General features: G+C 49.3%; 11 protein-coding genes across 11 annotated transcripts; 4 read left to right on the top strand and 7 right to left on the bottom strand.

The window, feature by feature from the left end:
* A1O9_04006 (uncharacterized protein) lies at positions 1-1,127 on the bottom strand (the record flags this gene model as incomplete). Its single annotated transcript, XM_013406298.1, has 2 exons — positions 1-257; positions 323-1,127. The coding sequence occupies 2 exons, from the start codon at positions 1,125-1,127 to the stop codon at positions 1-3; spliced, it is 1,062 nt and encodes a 353-aa protein (XP_013261752.1).
* An 834-nt stretch (positions 1,128-1,961) lies between these two features.
* A1O9_04005 (uncharacterized protein) lies at positions 1,962-3,733 on the bottom strand (the record flags this gene model as incomplete). Its single annotated transcript, XM_013406297.1, has 6 exons — positions 1,962-2,297; positions 2,354-2,616; positions 2,677-2,842; positions 2,896-3,086; positions 3,147-3,626; positions 3,688-3,733. The coding sequence occupies 6 exons, from the start codon at positions 3,731-3,733 to the stop codon at positions 1,962-1,964; spliced, it is 1,482 nt and encodes a 493-aa protein (XP_013261751.1).
* Positions 3,734-4,134: 401 nt separating this feature from the next.
* On the top strand, positions 4,135-6,507 carry A1O9_04004 (uncharacterized protein; the record flags this gene model as incomplete). Its single annotated transcript, XM_013406296.1, has 6 exons — positions 4,135-4,298; positions 4,351-4,750; positions 4,808-5,124; positions 5,179-5,449; positions 5,532-5,841; positions 5,897-6,507. 6 exons carry the CDS (start codon positions 4,135-4,137, stop codon positions 6,505-6,507), a joined length of 2,073 nt encoding a protein of 690 aa, XP_013261750.1.
* A 687-nt stretch (positions 6,508-7,194) lies between these two features.
* Positions 7,195-8,700, bottom strand: A1O9_04003 (uncharacterized protein; the record flags this gene model as incomplete). Its single annotated transcript, XM_013406295.1, has 3 exons — positions 7,195-8,202; positions 8,251-8,552; positions 8,610-8,700. The coding sequence occupies 3 exons, from the start codon at positions 8,698-8,700 to the stop codon at positions 7,195-7,197; spliced, it is 1,401 nt and encodes a 466-aa protein (XP_013261749.1).
* Positions 8,701-10,775: 2,075 nt separating this feature from the next.
* Positions 10,776-11,820, top strand: A1O9_04002 (uncharacterized protein; the record flags this gene model as incomplete). Its single annotated transcript, XM_013406294.1, has 3 exons — positions 10,776-10,982; positions 11,045-11,251; positions 11,305-11,820. 3 exons carry the CDS (start codon positions 10,776-10,778, stop codon positions 11,818-11,820), a joined length of 930 nt encoding a protein of 309 aa, XP_013261748.1.
* A 1,166-nt stretch (positions 11,821-12,986) lies between these two features.
* A1O9_04001 (uncharacterized protein) lies at positions 12,987-13,517 on the bottom strand (the record flags this gene model as incomplete). The annotated part of the gene is made up of 2 exons (XM_013406293.1): positions 12,987-13,273; positions 13,334-13,517. The coding sequence occupies 2 exons, from the start codon at positions 13,515-13,517 to the stop codon at positions 12,987-12,989; spliced, it is 471 nt and encodes a 156-aa protein (XP_013261747.1).
* Positions 13,518-13,834: 317 nt separating this feature from the next.
* Positions 13,835-14,524, bottom strand: A1O9_04000 (uncharacterized protein; the record flags this gene model as incomplete). Its single annotated transcript, XM_013406292.1, has 1 exon — positions 13,835-14,524. The coding sequence occupies one exon, from the start codon at positions 14,522-14,524 to the stop codon at positions 13,835-13,837; it is 690 nt and encodes a 229-aa protein (XP_013261746.1).
* A 373-nt stretch (positions 14,525-14,897) lies between these two features.
* Positions 14,898-15,437, top strand: A1O9_03999 (uncharacterized protein; the record flags this gene model as incomplete). Its single annotated transcript, XM_013406291.1, has 1 exon — positions 14,898-15,437. The coding sequence occupies one exon, from the start codon at positions 14,898-14,900 to the stop codon at positions 15,435-15,437; it is 540 nt and encodes a 179-aa protein (XP_013261745.1).
* A 2,252-nt stretch (positions 15,438-17,689) lies between these two features.
* Positions 17,690-20,548, bottom strand: A1O9_03998 (uncharacterized protein; the record flags this gene model as incomplete). Its single annotated transcript, XM_013406290.1, has 2 exons — positions 17,690-19,836; positions 19,894-20,548. The coding sequence occupies 2 exons, from the start codon at positions 20,546-20,548 to the stop codon at positions 17,690-17,692; spliced, it is 2,802 nt and encodes a 933-aa protein (XP_013261744.1).
* Positions 20,549-23,283: 2,735 nt separating this feature from the next.
* On the bottom strand, positions 23,284-24,303 carry A1O9_03997 (uncharacterized protein; the record flags this gene model as incomplete). The annotated part of the gene is made up of 1 exon (XM_013406289.1): positions 23,284-24,303. Exon 1 carries the CDS (start codon positions 24,217-24,219, stop codon positions 23,284-23,286), a length of 936 nt encoding a protein of 311 aa, XP_013261743.1. The 5' UTR covers positions 24,220-24,303.
* Positions 24,304-25,092: 789 nt separating this feature from the next.
* A1O9_03996 (uncharacterized protein) lies at positions 25,093-26,445 on the top strand (the record flags this gene model as incomplete). The annotated part of the gene is made up of 5 exons (XM_013406288.1): positions 25,093-25,113; positions 25,168-25,213; positions 25,301-25,401; positions 25,457-25,570; positions 25,645-26,445. 5 exons carry the CDS (start codon positions 25,093-25,095, stop codon positions 26,443-26,445), a joined length of 1,083 nt encoding a protein of 360 aa, XP_013261742.1.
* Positions 26,446-26,660: the final 215 nt, after the last annotated feature.

Genomic DNA, 26,660 nt, shown 5'->3' with positions numbered 1-26,660 from the left:
CTACTGTAGTGATATCCCGATTTTGCTCGTTTCATAGAGGACCTCTACTTGATAAGGCATGAAAGCGTTTGCGGCGAAGTATACGAGTCCCTCACAGAAGATGCAAGCGAGGGCAATGGCGAAATTGCGGTCTCGTGAGAACAAGCCATGGTGGACCAATCCATCTGCCTTGAACTTCCACTCGTATGTGACAAAGGCGGCACTAATTACGGCGCCGATCAGGAGCGGGGCGAGGACATGTGGATCTCTCCAGGAATCTGCCGGGCCATTAGCTAGTGGTTATTGCCAGTGCAGCTTGATTGGCGCGTTCGTATGTACTCACAGGGGTTCTGTGCCCAGAAAAGGGCCATCATGAAGAGAACAAGACCGCACCCAAGAAGTGCGTAGCCGACCCAATCCAAGCGATTGAGTTTTTCCTTGAATGGAAGTTCTGTCTGCAAACTGCGCAGTGGTGGGGTGTAAAAGGCGACAGTGACAGCTGCTGCAACCAGGTATATGGCGGCAGTCATGTACCAATAATTGCGGAACCCACTGGGGTTGCCATTTCCCATCAGTGCCGCCCCAACGAGAAGGCCCGCGACTCCTCCAAGGCCCGACCCAGCATTCACCGCGGCTTGAGCTGCGACTCGATTGCGATGCGTGAGAACTTCAGAAGCCACAGCATGCAGTAAAGGTTGTGCGCCGTATGAAACACCAACAATACACTGTCCAGCAAGTGCCATATCCATCGACGTTGCTCTAGACATGATGATCGATCCGAGCCCACCGCAGAAGGTCGGCACGATAAGGAACCATCGCCGGCCCCAGAAGTCAGCAGCCTGGCTGAAAGGAGGACCGAAAACAACGACCATGATGACATTAACCCCGATTAGCCATGACGACTTTTGGGCGCCACCGATAACTGCAACAATGTCACGGCCGTGAGTTCCCAGACCGACTAAGTTGATCACATGGGCGGCGTAGATAAGCGACACTGCGAAAACTACCAGCCAGGTCTTAGCATGGAAGTGTGGAACGTTTTCCTGCTCCTCAACATCGATCTTTTCATGGTGTGACTCGCTTGGGTCGTTGTGGGTGACATTCTCCGTCAGGCCTTTGTTGCTTGTGATGGTGTCGTTCGTAGACATCTTGAGAAGAGCAGATTTTGGGTCGGTCTGAACAACTCAAAGTTCAAGAAATTGACTAGCGAGCCTTTGACTAGATCTGGTTGGGTCTGTTCAATATAGATATGTCCACGTTTTCAGCTTAAGCAGTCCCATGGTACGGTCTTGGTGGATGTAAATACTCCTAGATCATCGGGCATTTGTAGAACCAAACGTATCTTGTTGAGTTCTGATGGACAAGGACTGCAGACGGGAGTCCCGGACTGGACAACACCATGGGGGAGTAGACGAAAAGATCCAAGACTCTCGGCCCGTTCGTTGCTGTTGCTGGTTCTCCGTCTCGACAAAATATCCTCATACAGGGTATTCGACCTATTTTGCCAATATATTCAAAGCTGCATGTATGAATTAACCAATTGAAGTTTGCTCCTGATCCAATAGAATCATACTTGGTAAGGAGCTGGCAGCGGCGTTTGGCAAGTAAAAGCGAGGCGGGATCTCAGATTGTCGAGCTTGGCGTAGGAAGGAGAAGCGGAGCAAACGGGATGGATTATGGTAACTATGATTGCGCGGGCCGAAGCCTACGGAGGTGGAATTTATTCCTAAGTGTCTAGTAGAAATTTCCTCATAGACTCTAATCTATTTCGGTGTGAGATTGCGAAAATGAGACAACTGGACCAAGCCATCTGATTTAGCTCGCCCTTGACGTCGGAGGGCTTCCTCAAAGCCGCTCCAGTAGCACAATGGATGAATCCTCGTTGATGATTCCGGGCCGTGAGAGTCATAACATTATCACTGCTTTTGCAAGCTTGCGAATGGTTTACGCAGCCCCAAGTTCGCCACGCTCCTCCCACAAACCTAACTCGCCTTGCACTTTGCAGCGGAAAAAAGTAACTCACATTTGCCACCTTTTGGAATGATCAAGAAGTGATCGGTCATAGCCATACTGTCATCGGTGCAGGAGGCAGCCAATTTCACCTTGTAGTCTTTGACCAGTACAGCCGTAGTCAGCTTCAGTTCCATCATGGCAAGGTTCTTGCCTAGACATGCTCTCGGTCCTTTCGAGAATGGCATGAATAGGTCTTTCATATCTTCTGACTCCTGATCTAACCATCGGGTTGGATCAAAATTGTTAGGATTCGGAAAGGTGTCTGGGTCACGATGTGTTGTGTAGCATTGCATCGAGACAATGGTCTGACAAGGTTAGTTTTGGTATTGGCTTCAAAAACAATTGTATTCAGATTACTCACTTTTTCTGGAATGAAATATCCATTGAGCATTTTTCCACCTTTCGGTGTCTCCCGTGGAAGACTGGCGGGGGCGGCTGGATGGAGTCGGAGTGCCTCATGTATAGTAGCATTGAGAATAGGAAGTTGATTCACATTATTGTATGATGGTATGACTCCGTGTTCATTGCTGAGGTGCGTTCGCAGCTCCTTCCGCAGTTGCTCTTGCCAATCAGGGTTCTTCCCAAGCTGCCAGAACATATACGTAAGAGTCATGCTGGTGGTATCTGCATTCCTCAGATTAGCGATGAAGAAGCATATTTCCTGCATGGTTGAAGATAGAATACCAGTTCCAGCTGCCACAAGATTCCCAATCTCTGTGTAGGTTTCCTTGTCTGTAAGCGGCGGAGTGCCAGTCTCTGTTTTTAACGAGACCACCTTCTTCAGCAGGTCTTTCCTGTCAGATTCTCGACCATGTTTAGATAAATAGGAACTTAATGCTTTTTGCCCGTACTTGGAGAAGTTAGCCAGAATCCTCTCAACTTGAAGAGTAAGCGAGGGCATACCACGCCAAGCCTTTCTCGTGATTGAAAGAAATGCCTGAGCTGAGGGATAGGCAAGCGTGAAAGCACTGCATACAACAACGGGGAATTTGCCTCTATTGCGCAACACATGAAATGAAGGTCCATATCGTGAAGGAACTGTGGTGGGTCTTTTGAAGCTAGGCCTCCGAATGCTTGTCCAAGAAACAAGTCTCCTAAACTAAATCTTAAAATGAATCACACAAGATCATGGGCACGTAAAATCATGTTCTTACCAACGATATCGAAAGCCAGCAGCCTGAATAGAGACATAACATCCACGGGCATTTCTAGTTCGTTGTCAAGACGCGAGATCAATGCCCGCACATTGTCTTCGATCAGAGGCTCGGACTCATAAAGGGATGATTGAGCAAAGGCATGACTAAGAAGTCTCCGTCTCTGCGAATGATCTGCTCGATTGCGCATACTGAAGATGCCGAATGGTGGCACGCTCATGGTGTCGTAGATTGGTGCTTTCATAAACGCAGTTTGCTGGCCGTAGATATCCTTGATGGACCCGCAATCCGAGAACGAGATCTCATTTGGTGCTATTCGCACGGCGGTGCCATAACGTTGATGTAGCTCATGCAACACCGTAGTTCGATGCCCAGCTAGATCTATGAATGTCAACCACTTGGTGGTGATCTTGGCGATGAAGGGGCCCGGAATCTTCGACAGAGGTGAAAAGAAGAGGTTGTAGACGATCTGTTCAGACACTGAGTATGTAACGAGTGCTTAATCGAGGTGAAGCACTCACCTGGTATATTACCAACATACCTGTCAGGCCAAACCATACGATGGCCACGGTGGTTAGGGAAGTCATCATGGGCATAACATAGGCGAATGTGCGATGAACAAGCCTCTTAGTGCTCCCTATGGTGATTGTTGTCGATGACTTGGGGAAAGGCCACTGTTCTTTGATAGACCTTCTTTCATGAACGTCCAACATTTCAAAAATAGAAGTGCTCGCTGCCAATCCTTCATTTGCGGACGGACCGACAGCTCACTTCACTTATCGTCGGACCGAAGAGTCCCACCGTTCGGCCTTATTCTGGAACAAGGATCATGCGAATTGATCACGACACGGGCAGTTTATCCTGTTTAGTATAGGCGGAGATGGAACGCCCGTCTCTGCTGCTCTCAACAGTTTTATAATTCTTCGGCCGTAGACGTTCTTCTCAACCAGAGAAGCAAGTGACTCTTAGCTGTTTGAAGTACTCAGAGATGGCTAGTAACTCAGGTCGAGTGATCATTGTCGGTGCTGGCCCAGCAGGCCTCCTCCTTGGACTGTTACTGGCACAAAATGGGGTTAATGTCGATGTGGTAGAGGCGGAGTGCGAAATTGACTCCAGGCCGCGTGGTGCAGGATACGGTCCAGCAGCGGTGACGTGGGTATTTCCGCATTTTGACAACGGGACTTAGAGCGCTAATGGCATACAGTGTACTGCGGCGCGCAGGTGTTCTTGATACAATCATCGAGAGAGGTCTGAAGCCCGACTCCTTTACTTGGAGAAAACTGGACGGTACTGTCATCGGTCGATTGTCTGGTCTGAATAGGAAAAATGACGTCGGTGGCTTCGTTATGTTGACGGTCTATGAGCTCGCAATTGTTCTTTGGGAAGCACTAAACAAACTGCCAAACGCCAAAGTCCATTGGGGTCATAAAGTGGTATCAGTCGGTCAGGATGAGAGAAGCGCTTGGATCGACTGCGAAAACGGGGAACTACTCAGGGGCGACTTTGTTGTCGGTTGTGATGGCGGCGGCTCCACCGTGCGGAAAAGCTTGTTCCGCAACGATTTTCCCGGAAAGACTTGGGATCCCATCATTGTCGCTACAAATGTATTGTTGTTTTGTCAATATTGGAAAATTTCAGAGGCTAATCGAATATGATTTCAGGTCCGGTACGATTTCATAAAGCACGGCTGGGAAGATACCAACTGGATTGTTGACCCTGAAAATTGGGCGGTGGTTGCTCATTTGGAAAAAAAAGGTACCTGGCGCGTGTCCTACGGGGAACAACCTGGTCTGTCCCACGAGATGCTTCAGAAGCGAATGGTCGAAAAGCTCAAGCGTATCCTCCCCGGCAATCCTGAACCGGATCAATACACGATTGAACATTTCAGTCCATATATCCTACATCAAAGATGTGTCGAACGTATGAGAGTTGGTCGGGTAGTACTTGCGGCCGATGCTGCGCATCTCAACAACCCTATGTGAGTATTTTGGCCAACATTCATGAACATTCCCGTGTTTATGAGACTATTTAGGGGTGGCCTAGGGCTCACCACGGGGATTTCGGATGTTTCTGGCTTGGTGGACTGCCTTTGTGGGATATATCATGGAAAGGCTGATATCAATATTCTGGACGAGTATGACCGAATCCGTCGCGAAATCTATTGGACTATCACAGACCAAGTCTCCACCCGGAATCTGGAGCGTATAATGAAGACGCCTGAGGAGCTGCTCAGTTCTCAAGATTCGTTCTTCTCATTGCTTGACAACGCCGATGACCCCAGCGTTTTTGATGAGATCGAAAAGGTTAGCTTGAGTTCCCGCAAGCCATAGATCGCGAAACTAACCGAAGCAGAATGACATGAAACTGCTTGTAGACTTGAAACAGTTTTACAAGAAGTCCACAGTCAATGGTCTGGCTAACGGTAACGCGCAACTAGTGCCATGGGACCGATTGGTGCGTTACGTATCCGCCAAGACTGGTCGAGTGGGCTACGGCGACCCGGTCGTCGAGGAATCAACAGATGTCGACCAGCTCGTAGCCAATGGTGCGTTGAAGGTGTGGGTGCTGGAAGGAGACAACTGGCTTCGTGCGGCGCGGACTGGCGAGATTGATGAGGTAAAGGAGATTCTCAGTCCGTTATCTGCCACAGACGTGCCAATCATACGCTGTACAGGTCTCAACTACCTCGCACACAGTAAGTACTATTATCACAGACGGAATATATCACAGAAAACTGATATAGAATGAAGTTGCCGAGTCTAAGATGGACATACCAAAGAATCCGACACTGTTCATCAAGCCCGGGCAGGCTATCGGCGATCCTCGTGCTCCCATACCTGTTCCCAAGCTCTCTCAAGCTAAGTGTGACTATGAAGGAGAGCTGACTATTGTCATTGGCAAGAACGCCAAAAATGTGAGCGAGGAGGATGCTCTGGACTACGTGGCTGGTTATCTTACCGGCAACGATGTCTCTTGCCGTGACTGGCAGCTCGAAAAAGAAAAGGCAGGCATGATGCCACAATGGTGTTTTGGCAAATCCTTTGACAAATACGCTCCAATCGGCCCAGCCATCGTGAGCACGAAGGTCCTTGGGGATGCTAGTGGACTACGACTCACGACGCACGTGAACGGAGAGCTGAGACAGGAAGCCAATACTTCTGACCTATGTTTTGGAGTGAGAAAACTTGTGAGTTTTTTCAGCACTGGCCAGACTTTACAGGCAGGTAGTTTGATCATGACTGGTACGCCTGACGGTGTTGCAGCTGTTATGCACCCACCGAAGTGGCTGAAAGATGGTGACGAGGTCGTTGTGGAGATAGATGGTATTGGCAAATTGAGGAACGTCATTAAGTTCGATTGAATGATCAAGTCCTGGTATGTACTGTGGTCAAAGACAAGCACGAAATCATGTTCCTTTGTCCTTCATGGTAACCGTAGACTTGCACGATGACATATGCTCTCATAAAGCATGATCTGCTTCATTTCGTTCAGCAAGTCACGATCTTGCTTACGTGCAGTCTTTTGCCGAGAATATCTCAAGCTCTCCCTTTTCCAACGACGAAAGGTGTAAACTCACCGGAGGCCTTTCATTCTCGCCGACATGCCCACCACAGTCATTGCATTGGCACTTTGTCACTGAAGACAGGAGAACAGCAGGCCAAACCTTGCTAGTCAGTGGTTAGGTAGTCAAGGCACGCGCGACTCCCCAATTAGCCTGAACCAATATGCTGGAGTGTTCGGTACAGGCACAAAATCGACTTTAGCGACCTCGAACCGGGATCCCCAACTGAACCCCCAACGACGCCGCCGTATAGTGCTCAGCGGAAGTGGCACGTGACCAAGTACCTACCCAATAAGCGGCCCGAGGTTTCGGCTTAAGGATGCTCGGTCCGAAGAGTCTATGTTCCACACACATACTCCTCGCGCTCGTGACCTCTCCATTCTGTGTCTTCTGAATTTGAATCGAGTCCAGAAACGGACGTTACTTGGTCCATTGCCGTACAAAGGGTCGATCGACATCATGTGGGGCCAAGTTATTGACGTACAACTATGGCTTGCCAGGAATATAGCCGCGTGTGCTGTCCGTGATTCTATCGAGATCCGCTGCCCTGTCTTCGTCCTGTCTTTTTTCTGCGGCCTTGACGACTTTAGCTGCTAGATTGACTGACTCTCGCGGTAAAGATATGGATACTGCTGAAGCAGTGATGAAGTCAATGTATCCAAAATGTCCAGCGCACACATCAAGTAGACCAAGATCAGCCCTGGTTGTTGAAGCGGTCGGATTCCGCAACACATAAACCAGTAAGCTTAGGTGTGCGTATATCGGGTAAGAGAAAGCCAGCCAACCAGGGGTGGCCGCATCAGTGGTGAGTGTTCGAAGGGCTACCAAGATCTTCCGGGCGGCTTCAGCAACAATATTTGACGAGGCCTTGAGCTGTGTGGCAATCAGATTTTCTGGGTCGTGGTCCACAAGCCTCGAGGAAATCCAAGGGTAGAAGAATTGCGAATGTACAGCAAGTAGACTTCCGTAGATAGAAAAGTGAAGGTACAAGGCTTGATTAGGATGTGGGATTCTCTGTCCGTCTGTGGACAGCTTCGCTAGTGTACCAATTTGGAAACGTGATGGAAGATCTCTGAGAAAATCCTTGATTTGTTGATCAAATTCTTTCACCGTTTTGCGTAAGGCATCGACAGACAATCTCCGTGCTTGGGTAGACATGAGCTCTCTTGTTATGCGCGAGCATATCTTCGTATGACGCAAGGCGAGCGTGAGGTATTGCATATCGATGTTGCTATCCATAGAAACTTCTGATGGTATTGGTGTCGTTATGGTGGAGTCGTCAATCACTGATGGAGTGCCACTAACAAAAGCAATGTGTTTTTCCAGAACGTATAGCGACCACCACAGCCAGGCGTTCTTCACGCTTTCGTCCAAGGAGGTATTGATGAGTTGTTTATGTTCGCGATGCAAACCTTGTGTGACGGCGGCGCGCACTGCATTATCACACAGTATACGTTGGAATCCCGGTCGACCCAAGCTCTCAACATAGCACGCCTAAGTGACATCGGTTAGCAAGATGCCGCAGAACCTGGATCTGCTTACCATCAACGCCAGAGCTTGGACGGCGGATAGTTGTGAGGGCGACAACAAAAGCCCCGCTAACACCGACAAAGCATTGCTAAAGCACCCTTGCCAGGCGTCTTTCTGTGCTGTGGTGTATGAAACTGTGCCTGATTGTGCCTGTAGGCTGCGGAATCCCGCTGCAAACACAACATTGCGAAGAGCATATGTGGCATGATCATTGCACCAGGGAGTTTCGTTGTAGAAATGAGCTTGCAGTTGCGCCTCAAAGTCTGACCGCGAAACGAAACCTAATCGCGCCTCCCAGCAATTGTCGAAGAAAGCTGTCGCGCCTTGGAGTTAATATGCATATCGCGGATAGTTCGAGTTTACCGACATACCATTCACGTACTCCCAGGCAAGGGCCTCGGGTGGCTCCGCTCCACGCATATCCAGAACCAGACCTGCCCCAGGCGATAATAATTGGTCCATGCTTCTGATAAAGCGTTCCACAGATTTGGCAAAGGTCCGACCACCTGTTGCCTTGCACACCCAAGATACGCCAGCTTCGGAGCAGGTGGACAGCCAGGTAGAAGCATCTTGTCCTTTCCACTTAGCCTCGTCGCCTATCTGACTTCGTCCTGGAGTTGAAGGCGAGTCCGCAGAAATACTGAACCCTATAGGGCTCGGATCAATGAATTTCTCAACATTGACAATTGTACGGAAGTGGTCTTGCTGTGGCTGGACGCCGAGCTCGGTGAGTTTGCCAGTAGATAGGGTCGCTTTGGAGAATTCTGTAGTCGTTCCGATGACGGGGTCACTCCTGCCAATCGAGGTAATCCCTTGAGCGACAGTAGTGGGAAGATGATGCCTGCTCTGCTCAAATATCTTTGGCGACGCAGGGCAGGTCGCATCGTCCGATCCCCGGGCAAGCTCTTCAACAATTGCATCACAATCCCCAGTTAGGGAGGTATTCTGTGGGTTCACCGTCGTTTTTCGGCGACGGTGCTGTGGAGGGTAAGTACATTCTTTGGCCAATCTCAAACAATGCATACACGGATGGCCGCCAGTGCCTTTGATGGGTCAGTCGAACAGCAAATACCACTCGAAATGCACCTTACATCTGACTTTCCGACGCCTACAGGTTCGACATGCGATAGCTACCCTGTCATTCTTGAGCCTGTCGATATCCGCGCACATTTCTTAAGCTATGTTTTGAGTCGGTGTTTCTCCAGGCGTTAGTTCCAACATGTCTTGTACGAATGCGAAAAGAATGTATGAGAGTTGGCTGTGGAGATGAGGAATCGAGCCAAAGCAAACTGAATTCTAGGAGTATCCCGCGCTAAGAGTGCCTCCAAATGTACCCCATAGCCAAGAAGACTAGACCTTGGTTGGTGCCTTGCCATCCCTAGTTAAAATGTGCTTGCGAACAGTCTTCACAGCAGGCTAAATGGGTGAGAATAGGTGCGCCACTTGAACCGAGGCCCTCCACCTCCAACAGGGAGCGTTCTTTCGCTAGCCCGGCATCCCTTAGCGCTCGAAAGCAACCCCTGTAAGCTTCTCCCCGCTTCTGCCAACCTGGAGCGCCCTCTTTGATAAAACACAACGTGACAATCTCGTTTTCTGCAGCCTTGAACGCTATCTCCAACGAGGATCATCTTTAAAACTCACAGCATATTATCGCATAAAAGCTCTCGCAGCGGCCGCATCGCGGACTAGTGCCCACTTGGGAGTGGGAAAGCTGCTCATGGAAGCGCAAGAGCTTGATCATGAGCGACTTGTGGCAGATCTAAACAATCTATCCTCGCAACAGCAACACTTGTTTGATGATCATGACTTTCGAGATCATTCATTCCCGAGTCCTGGCTTTTGGACGTTCCAAGAACCATTCTTCGACCTCTCCGAGGCGCAGATACCAAATTTATCCGTTTCTGACATCGATGTCCTGGCAAGCGCCATCACAGGAGATGTTCGTGACGAGAGCCAGATCTGCCAAAGTGAGCGGCATGACCCAAATTTCCAGGCTGGTGGCAAGATGAACCCGGTTGATACAGATGAGGTTTATCAAGACCTGGCACGATCAATGGACGACCTTGAAAGCGTAGGTGTCAATGTCCCAACCGGATGACGCTTGTTGCTGATCATCTACACAGATAGTTCCCTCCCATTACGGCGGGTGTATATTCTGTTGTTCGTGTGGTGCATATTTTAACATTGTTATTAGGATGTGGCTTCTGGTTATCAATCTGCTCAGGCCCTGGGATTGATTGGATCCACCGCCAGGTCGGATCGGATGAATTTACCGAAATCGCAGTTGAGATAAAAACCAGCTGGGCAGAGCAGTTGAAGTTGGAACTTACGACGCCGATATCGAAGACTGCTGAACCTGAGCCGCAGCTGGCTTGGAAGTATTGCAATGGTACGTTCCGCCGCCACCCATGCGTGTGAATTTCAGGCATTCATTTTGAGCGTCTTTAGCATACTTTGAACGATCCGTAGACAACCTGTTCGACGCAGTGCACAGGCCAGAGTTCGAACGCCTACTCAGAGCGCACCTTTCCGGCAAAATGCCATATTACGACTCCGCTTGGTATGCACTTCGCAACGTTGTCTATGCTACTGGCTGTCGTATATATCGTTCCCAGTCTCCAACAGCCAATTTTGCAGAGGTAGAGAGCGAAGCTCGAGCTTACTTCGCAAACGCGATGTCTGTACACAGTGAGCTATTGCTCACAAAACCATCGCTTCGCTCCGTTAGAGCTCTTCTGGCAATGGTAGGTTCAGCGGGCTTGTTACCTTGTCTGTTCGTTGCTCAGACTGACAAGCATGATATCAGGTTATCTTCGCAGAAGGCTTAGCAAGCCCAGCCCTGTCTTCCGGTCTGATATTGAATGCAGCGTTGCTTGCTCACTCCCTGGGACTTCACCTTAAGACTGCCGATTTTGCCAGCCACGCCGACGCCGAGGCACTTCAGCGATGTTGGCTCTTCTGGGCAGTGTACTGTTGCGAGAAACATATAGCCCAACGCTGCGGTCGTCCATCTGTAAGTGGCATCAAAGCCTACCAGTCTTTTCACACATTTAATCTATATTGAAGGTGATCAACGATGATGAAATCACTTGCGAGGTACCAAGAGCAGTCCATCCTGGCAGTGCTATTGAGCTTGAGATGCTCACGTATATTATTCAAACCTGCCAGCTCTATGATCAGACAAGTGAGCCACTCTTGTCCACAAGAGCATTGCATGAGCCTGCAGAAAAAATGTTGAGTCTCGTGGCTCGATTTGGCGACCAGTTGCAGTCATGGAAGGCATCCTTGCCAGTCGACCTCCAACCCGCCGACTTCTTAAAACAATTCAGGATGCCCGACAGCATGAGGGCAATGGGTTTGATGGTTACTCATTGCTCGTTCTACGACCTCGTTATTGGTGTTCATTCGATATTTCTGTATCCCTGGGTAATCGACTCGTTCGCGGGTACTATGGACGCAAACCTGGCTCTCATGGTCAGGGAACAGGTCAAGAATAGCTCGCAACAGGTCGCAAATGCTGCGCGAAGTCTTATTGTGATTGCGAGAAGCCTGGACATGGGTCAGGCAGGCACTCAGTCGTAAGTGGACGTCAATCTCCACGCAATTGATACGCCACTAAGCCCACTCGTTACAGGTTCATGCTACACTTTCCGACACATGCCTTTATAGGCCTATTCATCTTTGTAATCAGCAACCCAACATTGCCATCTGTGCAATCGGACCTCGCTCTTCTGGATGTAGCAGCAGGTTATTTTGGCCAACTAGAATTCGTGACTGGGTCAAAAGTGCGCTTTTCTTTTGCTCGGGACATCGCTGCACTTGCTCGAAGTGTGGTCGACAACGTCCACAATCCATCAAACGGATTTCCTGCGCAAACGTCTCTTGATGTCCAGATGAACGAGCCTTGAGAGCCAGATTTCAAACATCCCTCGGGTGAAGGAGACATCCTAGGAAGCTCAACCCAATGTAGCTCGAAAAATCATTAACATCCGCCTGCAAATGACTGTTACTGCGACTCTGCTTAGTCCTTAGATCGTTCCCGTTAGCACTACCGCCCAGAACCCTCAAAGGAGGCGTCTCACAGTCTGCTACACAACTGCATCGGACTACCAGCCGTTCGTATTACGAGTATTCTCCTGAAGCAGCAGAGCTCAGCTTATACTCTCACAATACTACTCATCTACTGGTTCGTAGCCAAGGAAAAGAGCGAGTAACTGTTCGATACCAACGTCCTCACCAAGACCCTGACATCTTCATAATTCTAACAAGAGGTAACATGGATTCTCGACTGGCCAGGTTCAATAGTCAGACATCGGTTCGTGCTCGCGGCAGTTTCTAGAACCAGGGCCGCGTCTCGGCGTGCTCTCAAGTGCAACCCCTTCCTGGTGTTGATCCATATTTCAATGGAGTGGTGATACAGTTCATGCTAGGTAGATCGGCAATAATCGATGATCAAGACCCTAACGTGATGCTAGACTTTCAGCACAAGTATGGGACAGTGTTTGCTTCTTACTTCCCGCGGCCCGTTGGGTGCCCGTCATCTCGGGCCGAGATGACGGGCCGAGTATGATTCCATGCCAGGCCTTGAGGAGAGACAATCAAAGCAAACGGACCAAGAAAAGTAAGTAGACGGCTTGACATATCATATTTCTAAGCTCTAACTATTGAATACCGAAGGCCATTCTCTCAGTGGTGTATACTCAAAGCCACCCAATCATAGGACATGACAAGCTCATTGTTTATATCAGTCAAATTTTATCCCAATCAATCTGCGCAAGAATTGGTTTGTCAGAAGGACTCGGCTTCGACAACACGGGCTGCCAAAAGAGAATCCTAGGATGTCCATCTTCATAGCCGACTGCGGTATGTATAAGGAATTCCACTGTGATTGGCTCTGACTCTTTGAAATCGACATCGGCAACACCAACGAGCAAGAAATCCAAGCCCTCGGCGTTGTTCATGAAGACTTTGAGTAACTTGTGACGCTGTGAATTGACTTTATCCCATGCTTTGTCACGGGAGGCCGCAATGCTATCTAGATTCAAGCGAGGGAAGTCAGCGAGGAAGAAGTAACATTATGTTTGGTTGGACTTACCGCGGCCTTCAAAAAATCCAAGCGAGGCATACCATTTACCATGCTTTGCGAAAACCTCATCTGCAAGTCGTGGTCCTGCACCTGCTTCCTTACTGTCCACCAAGTTGAAATATAGGTTGATCAGTCTCACCACTTCATCATTCTGCCCCTTGGGCCATGCACTTGAAGTGGTCGTTGAGGACATTGTAAGAGAGACCTCTGACCCTACGTTGTTGCGATCATCCAAGCGAGGGGGCATGCAAGTTACTTATACAGGTAGTCATCATCAAAGAACAATTTGTACCTTCTTCACAACGCCCGTCTACCTACTGGACAGCCGACCGCTGCGACATACTAAGGACAAATCTACTCACTACACAGCACGGATTGCAGGTGGTTTCGGCCCGCTTCTAGGCTGAGGGTAGCGTACATACAGTAAGTGGTCCGGCATACATGCAGGATACAATGAGTCAAATGCTATGTCTGCTTCGTTTTATACCTAACACTGCATCTGGCTCACTGTTAAATGCCATGCACGTAAGCAGGGACTGAAGGCCGAGAGCCTATCTCTACCCTAGTTTTGATCTGCCTTCTCTCCTCTGCTGAAAGGCCCTCACTCCCGTCTACATTCATGGCGTCCAAAACCCTGCTAGACCATTCATCAGGATCAAAATCGGTTCCGACCGGATTCTGAATGAACAGCGGACTACTCATGAAGCTGTCGGCTTCTTCCGGGGTATCGAAATTGTCCACCTGAAGCTCCACCTTGTTGCCATCGGGGTCTCGGTAATACATGCTCGTGGTCATTCCGTGATTGACACACCAGAGAGGAAGGATAGGCGTCTTGCGTTGCTTGAGAGCACGATAGGTCCGGGCCAGGTCGGTCAGAGTTTTATAGGTGAATGCGGTATGGTCAAGGCCGGCAGTGAATGGGCTCGCTGACTGAGGTGTGATCTGTGGCATGTGCGCTATGGCGATTCTATGATGCTCAAAATCGTATCGCAGCATGCAGAATTCCTCCGTTTCGATTACCACCTCTGCCTGTAGCATGTCTTTGTAGAAGTCGACCATGGTTCTGTAGTTTTCCTTGGTTGTTCGAAGCACAACGTGAGCAAAGGCAGATGGACTAGGGTGTGTCGCCTTCTTCGATTTCGAGGTATTATCGCCGTTGGCATAGCCATTAGTGTGCTCCGAGAGAATTGAAGGCACCATGATAAAATCCTGTCGAACACTGGTGGATTCAACTAGACAGTCTCTATTCGACTGGATCTGTGTCGTTGTGAGACGATGATATATGTCATGCAAATCGGACCAGAGCCAAAATTTACTCCATGACGGCTTGGATTAAATAATCGCGGGCCGAAAGAAGCGGCACGGCTCTCTACAACCACCTGGGAAAGCCGGACCTATCTGGCGAAGCTTTAGCAGTTTGCTGAAAATGAAATAGATAGTATCAATCTAAAGGACACAAAGCAAGCAGTTTACTAGCCTAACAGACTAGGAGTTGCTGGCAAACCAAAGACAGACAGACTATAGTCAGCAGTTATCAAGGCGCCAGCAAGGTATAAGAAACTCAACCACCAAGATGACCACGAGCGAGCTTCCTTCACCAAAGAGATATATCACAATGAATGATAAGAACGGCACTTCCTCTTTCCCATCTGACATCTCTTTGATTCCACCATCTCGAACGTTACCCGACGGCCTTAATATTACCTTCTGCTACGGCAGTGAACGATTTCCGGTTGACCTGAACAAGAACCAGGACTTGGAGTCCTATCAGCATCTGATAGACAATCCACCTGGGATTGTGGTTCAGAATGGTGTTGTCTTCCGTATCATTGATTTCCCACCAGATTACGTCTCAGCAATGCATCGTAGCATCAGTGTCAATTTCAATGTGGTCATCGAAGGTCAGCTTGAGTTAATCTTAGATGGCGGCGAAAGACGCACACTCAACCGTGGTGACTCTGCCATTCAACGAGCTGTTAGCCATTCGTGGAGAAATCCAAGCACAGTTGCATGGGCTCGCCTAGCTGCAGTCCCAATTCCAGCAGAGCCTTTGCAATTAGCTGGTGTGAATGTCCAAGCAAGTGGTGTTGCGGGAATGACAGCTTCATCCTAGCGACCAAGGCCGGTCTCTTCAGAGAGAATAGTCCTAAGTGGCTGTCACGTCTCTTGCAATACTGAAGTATCAAATCAAGCATGAAACTATCACAATACACTATAACTCCCTAGGGACAGAACGTGCTTAGAGGATTCCTGGGTGGAAAAGCCGTCTGTGCCACGGCAACATGGATAGTCAGAACAGCCTAGACCCTTGACAAATCCAAGCATTATTTAGTTTCGAAGCCAACCTCATACCGGGACCAGATAATTTCCACCTGGTTGTGAGCCTTTCGCACGCTCTAGTGCGTCTGACTAGATGATGTGACTCGCAGGCTAGACAGATTCCGCGTCGTCCAAGCGAGTGAAATCAAATAACCCAAAGCATATATAGATAGCTAGTAGCCGACTACATGTGCGCATCCAGATTAGTGAAGGATGTCATAGCACTTTTCGATCAGCTCAAGAGACCTCGGTTTCTGCAATATCACTTTCTTAGATACGTAGTGAGCACTGCCTGTTGTGTGATGTGGTCATTCAAATTCTACCTGGTGGGGGCAGTTCTTATTTTCACTGCCTTTGGTGTATCGTGAAGTCAGTGCACATGGTTGGAGTACTATCTATTTCTCATGTGCTTTCGATGTCGACGTCGATGCTTCTTCTATACCATAATTACCAATTAGTACTCTCCGAATATCGCAAACCCTTCTTCCAAATTTGTTATCTCGGCATCTTTTCATAGACCACACAAGTTTCAATAGTATCTATTGATAACGGGCCCCGTTATTTTTCTCCTGACAATCTTCCTTACCTTTCTCTCCCATATTGACCTCATGAGCGCATCTCCACTCACCCACTTGACCCCAAACTCCCTCGCTACACGAAGTACCAATAATCAAGTCTGGAAATGGGACATTGACCCCGACATAACCAACCGGTGGTGCAGCACCGCCTACCGCGTCTCCGTCAACCTGAAATCGGCGCGCAAAGACATCCACGCAGCCGCCAACCCCGAGCAGTGCGACAACCTGTTCAACGTCCTTACCGGCCGCCCAGGCAGCCCCGACGTCAATCTGTTCTTCCGCTGCGACACTCACCTCGTCATTGCTGACCCCGGTACCCAGGACCCCAAGTTAACCTTCAAGTACGATGCGGGAACGTTCTAGGACGCGGTTGACTGGAAGAAGGATGGTGAGCAGAAGATTCCAGGGAGCATGAGGGTTTCCGATCGCGTTTTTGGATATATTGTCGATGTGCCGCTGCGGTTGGGTGTCAAGGTCGATGTCAAGATGAAGGAGGCCAAGTATCAGTTCCTGTATTGCTGATGGGCTTGATTGGGTGGGCTTCAATTGTTCGATTGTTCTAGCGACCAATGGTCACACGGAAAATGGGTCGTCGACAAGGTCGAAGGGAGATTCTCTCGTTGGCCGGGTCATGTCTCGATGGCAAAAGTCTCTCTGGCCCTGCCACGGATTCGCATCGTCTTTTAAGGTTGAGCGACTTTCGCAGTAAGAACAGATTACACATGTGGTCAACTTCAGGGTCTCAGATTCGAGGAGACCCCCCCTTAGGCTTAATGTCTTTGTGATTCTCATACACATACGGCGGCAACCAAGTGGCTTGTCAAGTGCCACTGCAGCTATGAATACCTCATAAGATGTATTGCAGGTTGGTTGCGCTTGGACTGACACGGTTCAGAGCCGCCCGGACAGGAAATGAATATTGCTCCCAAGGCCATTCTCAAGGCCCTTTGGCGCCCTCTACCATGTTGGCGACAGTTTCCAGGAGTCTTTACCATCCACATCCAAAAATGAACAATGTACACGTAGAACGGTGCAGTATCTCTCTTGAGAAATGAGACTACCCGTAACCGCCCCCTTTTTCCAACTCCGCTTTCCTTTTAGTCAGCTGACCTGCTGCTTCCGGAAAATCTATTTTCCTGCCTAACTTGAGCCCTGCACAAGTCCTGTAGCTCTGCTGTTAGGCATTCCCCCGTCCGCCACGCCGGATTGGTTTCATCAAAAAGAAAATGAAGCGAGACAAAAACGATGCCTTCTGTCTCTCTCGGACAAGAATGCTCTTCTGGAAGCAAGTAGAAAGAAACTCGTCCGTCAAGCAAGGTCAAGTTCTAGGCGACAGTACTTCCCGCAAACACCCCAGCGCCCTGCATAAAAGAATGGGGGAATATCTGGACAAAAGAAAAAATAATGCAAAGACACAGCCAACGTCTCAGTCAGAAGAGCCAGAACAGTGGAGATGCCAGGAGTTTCTCTAGACATTCTCCACGACAATTCCCACACTGACTCCCGGCTTATGGCCTCGGGATGCCTGCACTACAACAGGGGAGTAGCTTTTCTTCTCAAGGATTTCCCACTTCCGGGCTTCCTTGATCATTGCCTTCTCCTTCTCCCTAGACTCTGCCAGTGGTACCTCACGCTTCGTGATCTTGATTTTGTCCCTGGAGCGAGATTGTGAGGCCGAGCGTCTGTGGCGGTGGCCTAGGATGCCGGTTTTGGAGCCAGAACGGCCATGGGAGGATGATGGTGTTTTGGCCCCTGCTGCAGGTTGGGGATGTGTCTCTGCGCGACGGGCCGCGAGGCGTGGGCCCGGTACGTGTACGCGAGCACTCTGTTTCCGTGATAGGGAGACCGTGCGTGCAACCGCTACAACGTCGTTCGACTGGACTGGATTACCGGCCAGGGGGTTCGGCCGTGGTGGGATTGTCTTTTCGAGTCCTTGAAGAGACGACTTGAGGGGGTGCGTCATCGCTGGTGAGTTCGCGTTCGATGAGGGCATCGTTGCAGATCGCTCCTTATTCCTGCCGGAAACGCTGGTCGGTGTCATTGTTGGCGTGTCTGTGTTGGAGCGGAGGTGTCTCGTCTGTGGTGTGATACCTGTCCTTTCGATCGCCGTCACAGTACCTTTAGCGGCAAATCTTGACAATGGAATGAATTTGGCATCTTTCTCAGGAACCGGAGGTGGTTTATCGTCATCAGGCGATAATGGAGATGACACATAATGGGCAGGGCGGATTATTGGCCCTCCTTGCGGCAGGGTTGGGGAATCATCATAGAGACGGTTGGCTCGCTTTTTGCATGCAATGGGCACTGATATGACTTTCGAACTTGGAGATTGGGCTTGCGCCTGTTGATGCGGCAATTGAGTTTGAGGTTGAGGAGATGGTCTCTTGGAGATACCCTTGGGTGAGAGGTCCTCTTTGAGTTCCGCGACAGGTGATGGAATCAATCTGCTCACGTCCTCCCGAGACTTGGTTCCTAGCCGTGAGTATTGATGCTCCCCCGTTCTCTTCTGACTTGATGATCCATTCTGGCCCCATGTTTGCGCCTTTTCGTCTCCATGGATGGCTACATTGGCAGGTTGAACAGCGATCTTGATAGGTAGCATCTTCTCAGTATCGTACTCTGTGGCGGATCTCGGCGAGGTCAGTCTCTCAACCGCTGCGATGGCTTCATCGAAATATGCCGTGTTCACGGATGTATGTTTCGTAGTCACTGCAGAAGTTTGTGCGGTTGTTGTCGACGGTGGCTCGGGGGGAGGCGGAGCAATTTGAGTGGTGAGCGGTTTAGTGGGTGTTTCAGGTGAAGATGCTTGCATCTCCCGTAGATGGCTCGTAGGAGTAGCCTTTTTCGATCTTGTGCGAGCCAGTTCTACTGCAACTGAATCAGGCCGTGTCATAACAAATTGTCCGTCTTCAACCCCTTTCGAGTCCCTGAATGCTCTTATGTCGAAGAAAATGTCATCCACGGTGGTGTTAGACGACATGGATGATTGTACAGAGTGTTCTGCGCTCCATGGATTCGATCGGTCAGTTGAAGCAGTGTTATCTTCGGGGCTACGCATCGTCAGTTCCCCAGGAAGATACCTCTTTGGGTTGAGAGGCTCAGGCTTGTTGATTGAGAAACGATCCTGCATCGGCGACAAACGAGCAGGAGAAGTAGCTGACCTCTTCAACTGGCTCAAGTTACCATTGTTGACTGTCTCCGAGAATGGTATTCGTCCAACAACCTTCACTGGTGTAGGGATTGGAGCAGGGAACAATGAATATTTGCTCCCTGCTGGAGATTTAGTCGTGGGAGTAGTCAGCTTCCTAGGAGGCATAAGGGGTGTTAGAGACTCGGCTGGGTCGGCATTATTTGGGAGAGCCCGATCATGTTCCCCTCCTTTGGTCGTTGGTCGACTATCCTCGAATGATTTGAGACTATCCAGTGTTTTGCTTCGGCGTGCGAGTAAGGAAGACGACCGATTGGCCGGTACATTTTTGAACATGATGCTATATCGATCGAAAGGAGGAGTAGGTATCGGAATGTCAAGTTCGAGCTTGGGGAGAGGAGGTCGGGCGTATGTTTCAATCAGTGAATCGGCATCAGTGGCAGTTGAGGGTCGTGATCGCGTGTCGTCTTCATGCTTATCACTGGGCTTCTCCGGCGGCGGTGGAGGAGCCATAAATCTTGGACTCTTCTCGATTGGCGGTGGGGGCACCCCCTCGTCCTCATCCTGATAGATCGGTACCGTCCGTTGATTGAGAGACTCAAGCTTGCTAGTCTGACTTGTTGGGCTTTTGTCCAGAACCACAAACCCAGTGGGAAGCCCGATAGTTGGTCCCGGGGGAATGTCATCGCGCCTGACAAGGGCTTGCCTTGTCTTGAATAGAATGCCAAATTTCTTCCATCTCTTCGACTGCATTTGAAGTGCCTTTTCCACGCCAGGTGGATGGTGTTGAGATGGGGAATTACGGTCATCAGAGGGCGGAGCTTCTGGACTACGGAATGCCACAGGAGGATGACCTGGGCTGCCAAATGCGAGTCCAATCGAACTTTCCTGGCTTCTTATGGTACCATTAGTTGCTTGTGAAGATGAAGTTTTCTGAGCGTCCGAAGTAAGTGGTCGAAGTCCAGGCACTTCAACTCGGAGCTTTCTCTTTGCTGCTGCTCCTGAAGTCTTCGGTCTCGGCAGCTCCACTGGTCTGGAGTTCAGTTGAATGCTCTGCTTCGGCAGATCGGTAAAAGCGAAATCAAAACCTTGTGGTCTGGGATTTCCTGAGGCATCCGGCTGATCTGAATTGTGAAGCAAAGGGTTTCTTTTGCGAATTGATAGCCATCTTGTGGGCATGATTCAAAGTTCCAGATCAGCCAGCGATCGGGAAAGGCACTTCAAAACGAGGGGGTGACAAATGAGTGACGATGAGGGCGGTATCGCGATTAGAAGGGGTCCATCAACCGAGTTAAGCTTGCAAATGATAGCACCTTGAAACAATCACTGATCTAGCATCTCTCAATAGCCCGGCTCGGTTGTCTTGACCTGGAGCAGTGGGAATAAAAGAGCACTGTGGAGGGGAAACTAGAAGAGACTCTGGAAGAGTAATAAACCAAGGTTGGGAAACTCTTGTTGTCGCACCTCAGTTGCGGTCAAACGAATGTAACAAGGCAATCCCTCTTGATCAGGCGGAGACTGAATTATCCTCTACCGGCTATGTAGGATAAATTGCCACACCAGCTTGGATAGCCTGGGAAAGACGAAGAGTCTAAGTCTGGGATCGTGGCTCTACTCGTAATGACTTGCATGGGGGAGGTGGAAATCTCGGTCGCCCTGAATATGCATCTGCCCTGTACTCCGTATGTGCAGGTAATGAATGCAGCGCGACAACGGTCGAATGAGCATTGTGCATGCTGCAGTCATCATGCCAGAGATCGTGCTCAAGGCACTTTGCTTACAGGGACAATGCTAGAAATGCTGGGATCCCATGGGATGGTTGAGACCAATCCTCGAACGAAATCGGTCAGAGAAGAGAAGGATGGAAACGGAACAATCGGGGTGCCCTCTTATGGACGGCCGGCGATTGTTGAAACACCCAATCAACGCCGTGAAGTTGAACAAGGGCCGTTCGACTGGCGTGCTTCAGATTCTTCTTAGCCTCTCGCTTCATCGCGTGGCGCTGCCATTGCTGGTCTGACATAGGCACAAAAACTCCCGAGAGGTCCAGTGTTCCAAACCTTGTCCAGGGACCAATGTCGAAACGTTCTTGTGGGGGTTGAAAAGGGGAGCTTCAGTGACACACCACCACAAAATCGTCTATGCGCTGGGCAGGAAGACAACAGATCGAGCAGGCGTTTTAACCCAGCCCAACCATTCCGTAAAGTCATAAAGATCGGTCTGTTGCTCGTTCGTTCCTGTTAGCTGCATAAACATCTCACGAAGTTTACCGTTTCTTGAAGGCGTATTCTGGATTTTCTCCCAGCATGACTCCCCTTTCATCCTGTAATTTCATCATCCATGTCCTGTCCGACTTTTGGGCTGCCTTCTGAAACAAGCCCGCTTCGCACACCTACAAAGCGCCTCGCAAGTCTGTGGCTTATTTATTCTCGGCCGTTGAACCCACTAGGCCGCACCTAAATGGTGGAAATCGTTTTCGTGCCAAACATTTGCGGAGGAACAGCGGTGTTTGTCCTAGTTCACGATTACTTTGTGGGCCGATGAGCCGGGTAAGCGAAAAGACGTCAACCCGTTTATCTTGTTCGAACAGATCGCAAAGCCTTGCTTTCCATGGCGTTGCTTTCGTCGTTTATTGGTGCGTAAAGAAATATATAATCGTCTCTTGATGTGACATCCATCGATCAGCATTGGACCATGTTACGTGGCTGCAATTGATCTCAACACAATCCACACGCCTATCTCTTGTTGCTGCGACGTCCAGATCCAGTCTGTGTTCAAGGCTGTCAGGAATCTTCCACTGTCTGCCAAGACACCGAGGGGCTTGCATTCAACTTGCATTTCCTGGAACCGAGATTGGGTTTCTGGAATTGTTAGGCTCAATGAAGTTGCTCCATGGTTCTTTGGGTAAGCCTCTGCCTGGGCCGAGGTTGCGACTGTCTTTGTTCTATAATCTACTAGAGGTGTGGGTTGTAGAAGCATTTATCTTGCCAACGCAATGTCTTCAGCCCATGGGCAAGATCTACAGTACATCGAGATTGGTTCAACCACGAAACGCGTGTGGGAAGGCTTCGCAAGACTCCAGCGCCTACATGGTAGGTGAGATTCCGCTTGGATGCGTTCGAAATCTCGCTTTCATGGTCCCCGAGACAGGTCATGAGGTCAGAGTATACATTTTGCATTTGAATCTAACAAGAGGTTTGTGCACAAGACATGGATGAGCTACCATCGGTATCGATCATTCATATAGTTGTCGAAGCCCCTTGGAAACTCGGGCCAAATCGCCGATCCGGATTCTCAATATCAGCCTCAGCGCACCGTTATTCACAATAATGTTGATCGGCAATACCACAGGTCGAAGAGACTTCTCTGCTCCACATGAAATCACTTAATTTCAACAATGGATAATAAATTCTCCTTGAGCTCAGCTGTGGAAGTTCTACCCGATTTCCCTTAAGGGGCAGAAATCGCAATCAAAGGGAAGAATATTATATTCGAAAGTCCTCGTTGAAAGGCGGTCTGCAAGATTGTGAACTGGGCGATGACATCAGAAATACGAACAATGGCTGCGGTAGATGTTCTGGAGATTTTCTGTCAACTGAGACTGTCATCCTGTACTAGCACTTCCGGTCGTACAGGAGAAAGACCTGTGCCCCGTGACAAGCATATCGGACTCGATAATTGACTTGGATGTGTGCTGCTGTCGCAACACCTAACCACCTGCCCTATCAGCGCGTCATTTGCCACTAAACACATGAAAAGCAACCTCAAAGCCAAAGAAGTGGCCTCCGGCTTGCCCCTTCATGCGTGGGATGTCTTTATTCGGGGCCAGGCACTCGACTATTTCATCCTCTCACCTTCGCAAGTAATCGAATCGCTTTAATCATATTTCATGTCACATGGTCATCTCCAACATTTCACAGAAAATTCAAATCCCATCGCATCCGGTCATTGACCATCTTGCCAGCCATCGCTACTAGATACTTGTGGAGCAATATGCTCGGAGGAATTGGCTTCCTGTGGTATGAGCCAATATGCTCCGCCAAATCCTCCGGCCGCGCAAACGCCGTGGTTCCACGCTTTAATTCTTTGCCCTTGGATGCGCAGAATAGACACCCTAATTTCATCGTGGATGACGAGATGGTCCCACTCTCACGTCTTCCCACAGATATCTGGTTTGTGGCAGCCTGCGGTATGTACAAGTGACTTCTCGCCAGGAATGAACTTCGATACTGAATAGCTGTCGACAAATGGTCGCGGATCTCATCTGTCGTGTGGATGTTCGAAGTCATGGAGTTACTAACATGATACCGCACTTTATATGCGCAATCCGCACATTCCCAGTACAAGAATGCGCCACCAAAGTCTCTCAGCTTACGATTGTTTTCTTCTGTCAGATCCTTTTTCTCGACGAAGGAAATCTTGCCGCGATCCCGGTTATTGATCATTTGTACCGCGCCGCGACACAACTTGCCCAACACGTTTGCGCCGCGGTAATCTTCAGGAAACAAGCGGCGGGGATTGATCATAGGCTGGCCAGCCACAAGTTTCAATTGCTGAGCGCGGTAGTCTAGTGTTAGCCAGACTGTGCCCAAAGGCTTGCGAGTATGAAGATCTGGATCATAGTGATTGGCAAAAATTGTTTCGATTCCAGTCACCGAGTTAAGAAGTTGCTCCACAATCTGGAACAAATACTGCGAGGCTAGGCCATCAGATCCATCCACCAGATTGGCAAGTTCCTCATATGATATGGTTCCGAGTGCTCTCAGACGTTCTTGGAGGATAATCAGTCGTGGTTCATATGCCTTGATCTCACTAGGAACAATCTCTGGATAGATATACCAGTTGATCATGGTTGTGAGTTTGTGGCGGATCTGAACAAGCAGGGCTAAGATTTCATCGATGGCCTGTCGTATCTGGATGGGTGGTGGCGCAGGTGGCATGTCTACAAATGCCGCCGCCATTGTCGCTGCTGTAAAATCGCTGTCCTTTCACCCTGAATTTTCGATCTGCTTGATAAATGCGATCAAGGTCTTTGCGCCTTTCAATTGGGTCGGACTATCGTGAGCATGCATATGATGCATCCAAACCACCAATGGGCTTGACAAGCGAAGTTGGCTGTGCAGTAGCGTGATCCTTTGCGATCGCAGCGCTGGACACGTTGGTACGATCTTTGACAGTTAGAGCATTCGAGTCCTGCAAAGGAAGAGAAAAAGAAGCAACAGCCTTGAAGTGAGACGAGAGAAGCCCTCCAAGGTAGCTGGCAACCGACCGTGAAAGACGCTGGGATGGAGGGATGATCTGATCACGAGGCGAGGGTGCCTAGGCTGCCTGTCAATCTGTCCCTCGACCTACCAAAAGAATCTACCTCTAGCCTTCAGAGTCAAAGCAAGACACATGGTCGGAGCCGGGCGCTTGCATGGTGCAGCTGCTAGTCTGACCAGTTCGCATGTCATTGTACCTGCACTCCGCCACAATTGGACGACCACAGAGATAGGCTTGTGTCCAAATCCAGTTGGTGAGTGGTGGGGGATACAGTCTGAGCCTCGCAATAATCTTTTGCCGAAAGCCGAACGACGCTAGGCCAGATATAGACGACAGAGCATTCTCATAAACGCTTGACCACTTTGGGCTGAATATCAAAATTCCCATCCCATCTTTTACTGAGAGCCAATTCCTGGTATGGCTCTTAGCATACATCGATTTAGCCCAAGACGTTGTTTAGGATGCCCACAGAAGTTGAAGAGGTACAATTGCACTACAACATCAAAGACTCATCGTCACCACTAATTAGCTAATAGTTGGTTGAATTCCTTCACCATGGCAATACTCAGATCAGACAAATTGGTAAGTGGGAGGTCTATTGGGAACCCAAAGCGTTGGACAGCGGACTACCTACTTTTATGTCCTTTATTACTGACTTGTATCGGTCAGCATGTGAGAATCTGGTCGGCCTGTCGTCAGACCCCGGCATTTTCAAGAGACCCCAACTTGTTCCTGTTAAAGATCTTAAATTACTTGTCCGTGATTACCCAGTGAGTTCTCCAGTCCACGGTCCTTCATAACGAAAGAAACAATAACTTGGGATAGCCAATCGCCAAACATGCCATCACGATTCTCATCAATATCAGCTGTGACGCGGAAATTCTTAAGAATCTCGCCGAGGATGACGCTTTTGTGGAGGTCCTAATCAAGAAGATCACCGTAAGTGTACGAGATCGGCATTTCTTGATGCGATATCCCAAACTCCGGCAGCCTTACGCTTACCGCCCTACAAGAACCCCAAAGAACAAGCGGCTAATGAAATTGCCATGCTTCTCTCCAACCTTGCAAAATCAGATCACCTGGAAAGACTAATCACCCTACAACGAAGTCTTCCAGACAAGTCAGTATCGGCCTCGCCTTATGCCCTGGACCAACTATTCGACTGTTTTGTCAAAGGCGCTGATGGCAGCCTCAACAAGAACGCAAATTTCGATTATCTTTCCTATCTCCTAGCAGACGTGTCCAAATACAAGTCCGGGCGAGATCATTTCTTAAGCAAAAGAGAATACGATGGAGTAGTCCCGCTCAGCAAGTTGATGGTGTTCACAGAGCACAAGAGTGATATTCGCCGGAAGGGAGTGGCCAGTACCTTAAAGAACGCCGCCTTTGAGGTGGCGAAACACCCGTTATTGCTTTCAGACGAGGCGACCACCCATGACGACATTCCGGGTGTCAACATTCTTCCCTACATTTTATTGCCCATTGCGGGTTCTGAAGATTTTCCTGAGGCCGAATCGGCAAACATGCTACCAGATTTACAACTCTTGCCACCGGACAAGTCAAGGGAAAGCGACACAGAAATTCTAATAACACATCTCGAAACGTTGCTCCTTCTCACCACAACCAGGGAGGGAAGAGATAAATTGAGGGAAGTGCAGGTCTATCCCTTGGTAAGAGAATGCCATGCACATAGCAAGGATGAAGAGGTCAAGGAGATATGCGACAGGATAGTTCAGGTTTTAATGAGGGACGAGGAAGAGCAGCCTGTTGTCGAGGAGCTAGATGACGATCAGACCATAGAAGAGGTGTTTTGATGACCTAGAGATGATTTGAGCTCTGATAGCTCTTCCTTATCAAGGCCTCATGTATGTACTTATACCGACATTCTGTCTAGGGCAAATTAGTGTCGCTCATGAACAATAGGTTGGTGCTGTGAAATGGCTTGTGAGCTAATAATCAGGACAAATTAACACCAAGAGTACAGTAGAGTACAAAGCCAAGAGGCAGCTCTACGGCGCAGCACAGGACC

This window comes from Exophiala aquamarina (genome assembly GCF_000709125.1).
Source record: "Exophiala aquamarina CBS 119918 chromosome Unknown aczIA-supercont1.3, whole genome shotgun sequence".
Lineage (NCBI taxonomy): Eukaryota > Fungi > Ascomycota > Eurotiomycetes > Chaetothyriales > Herpotrichiellaceae > Exophiala > Exophiala aquamarina.
This window is presented reverse-complemented; position numbering and strand designations above follow the sequence as displayed.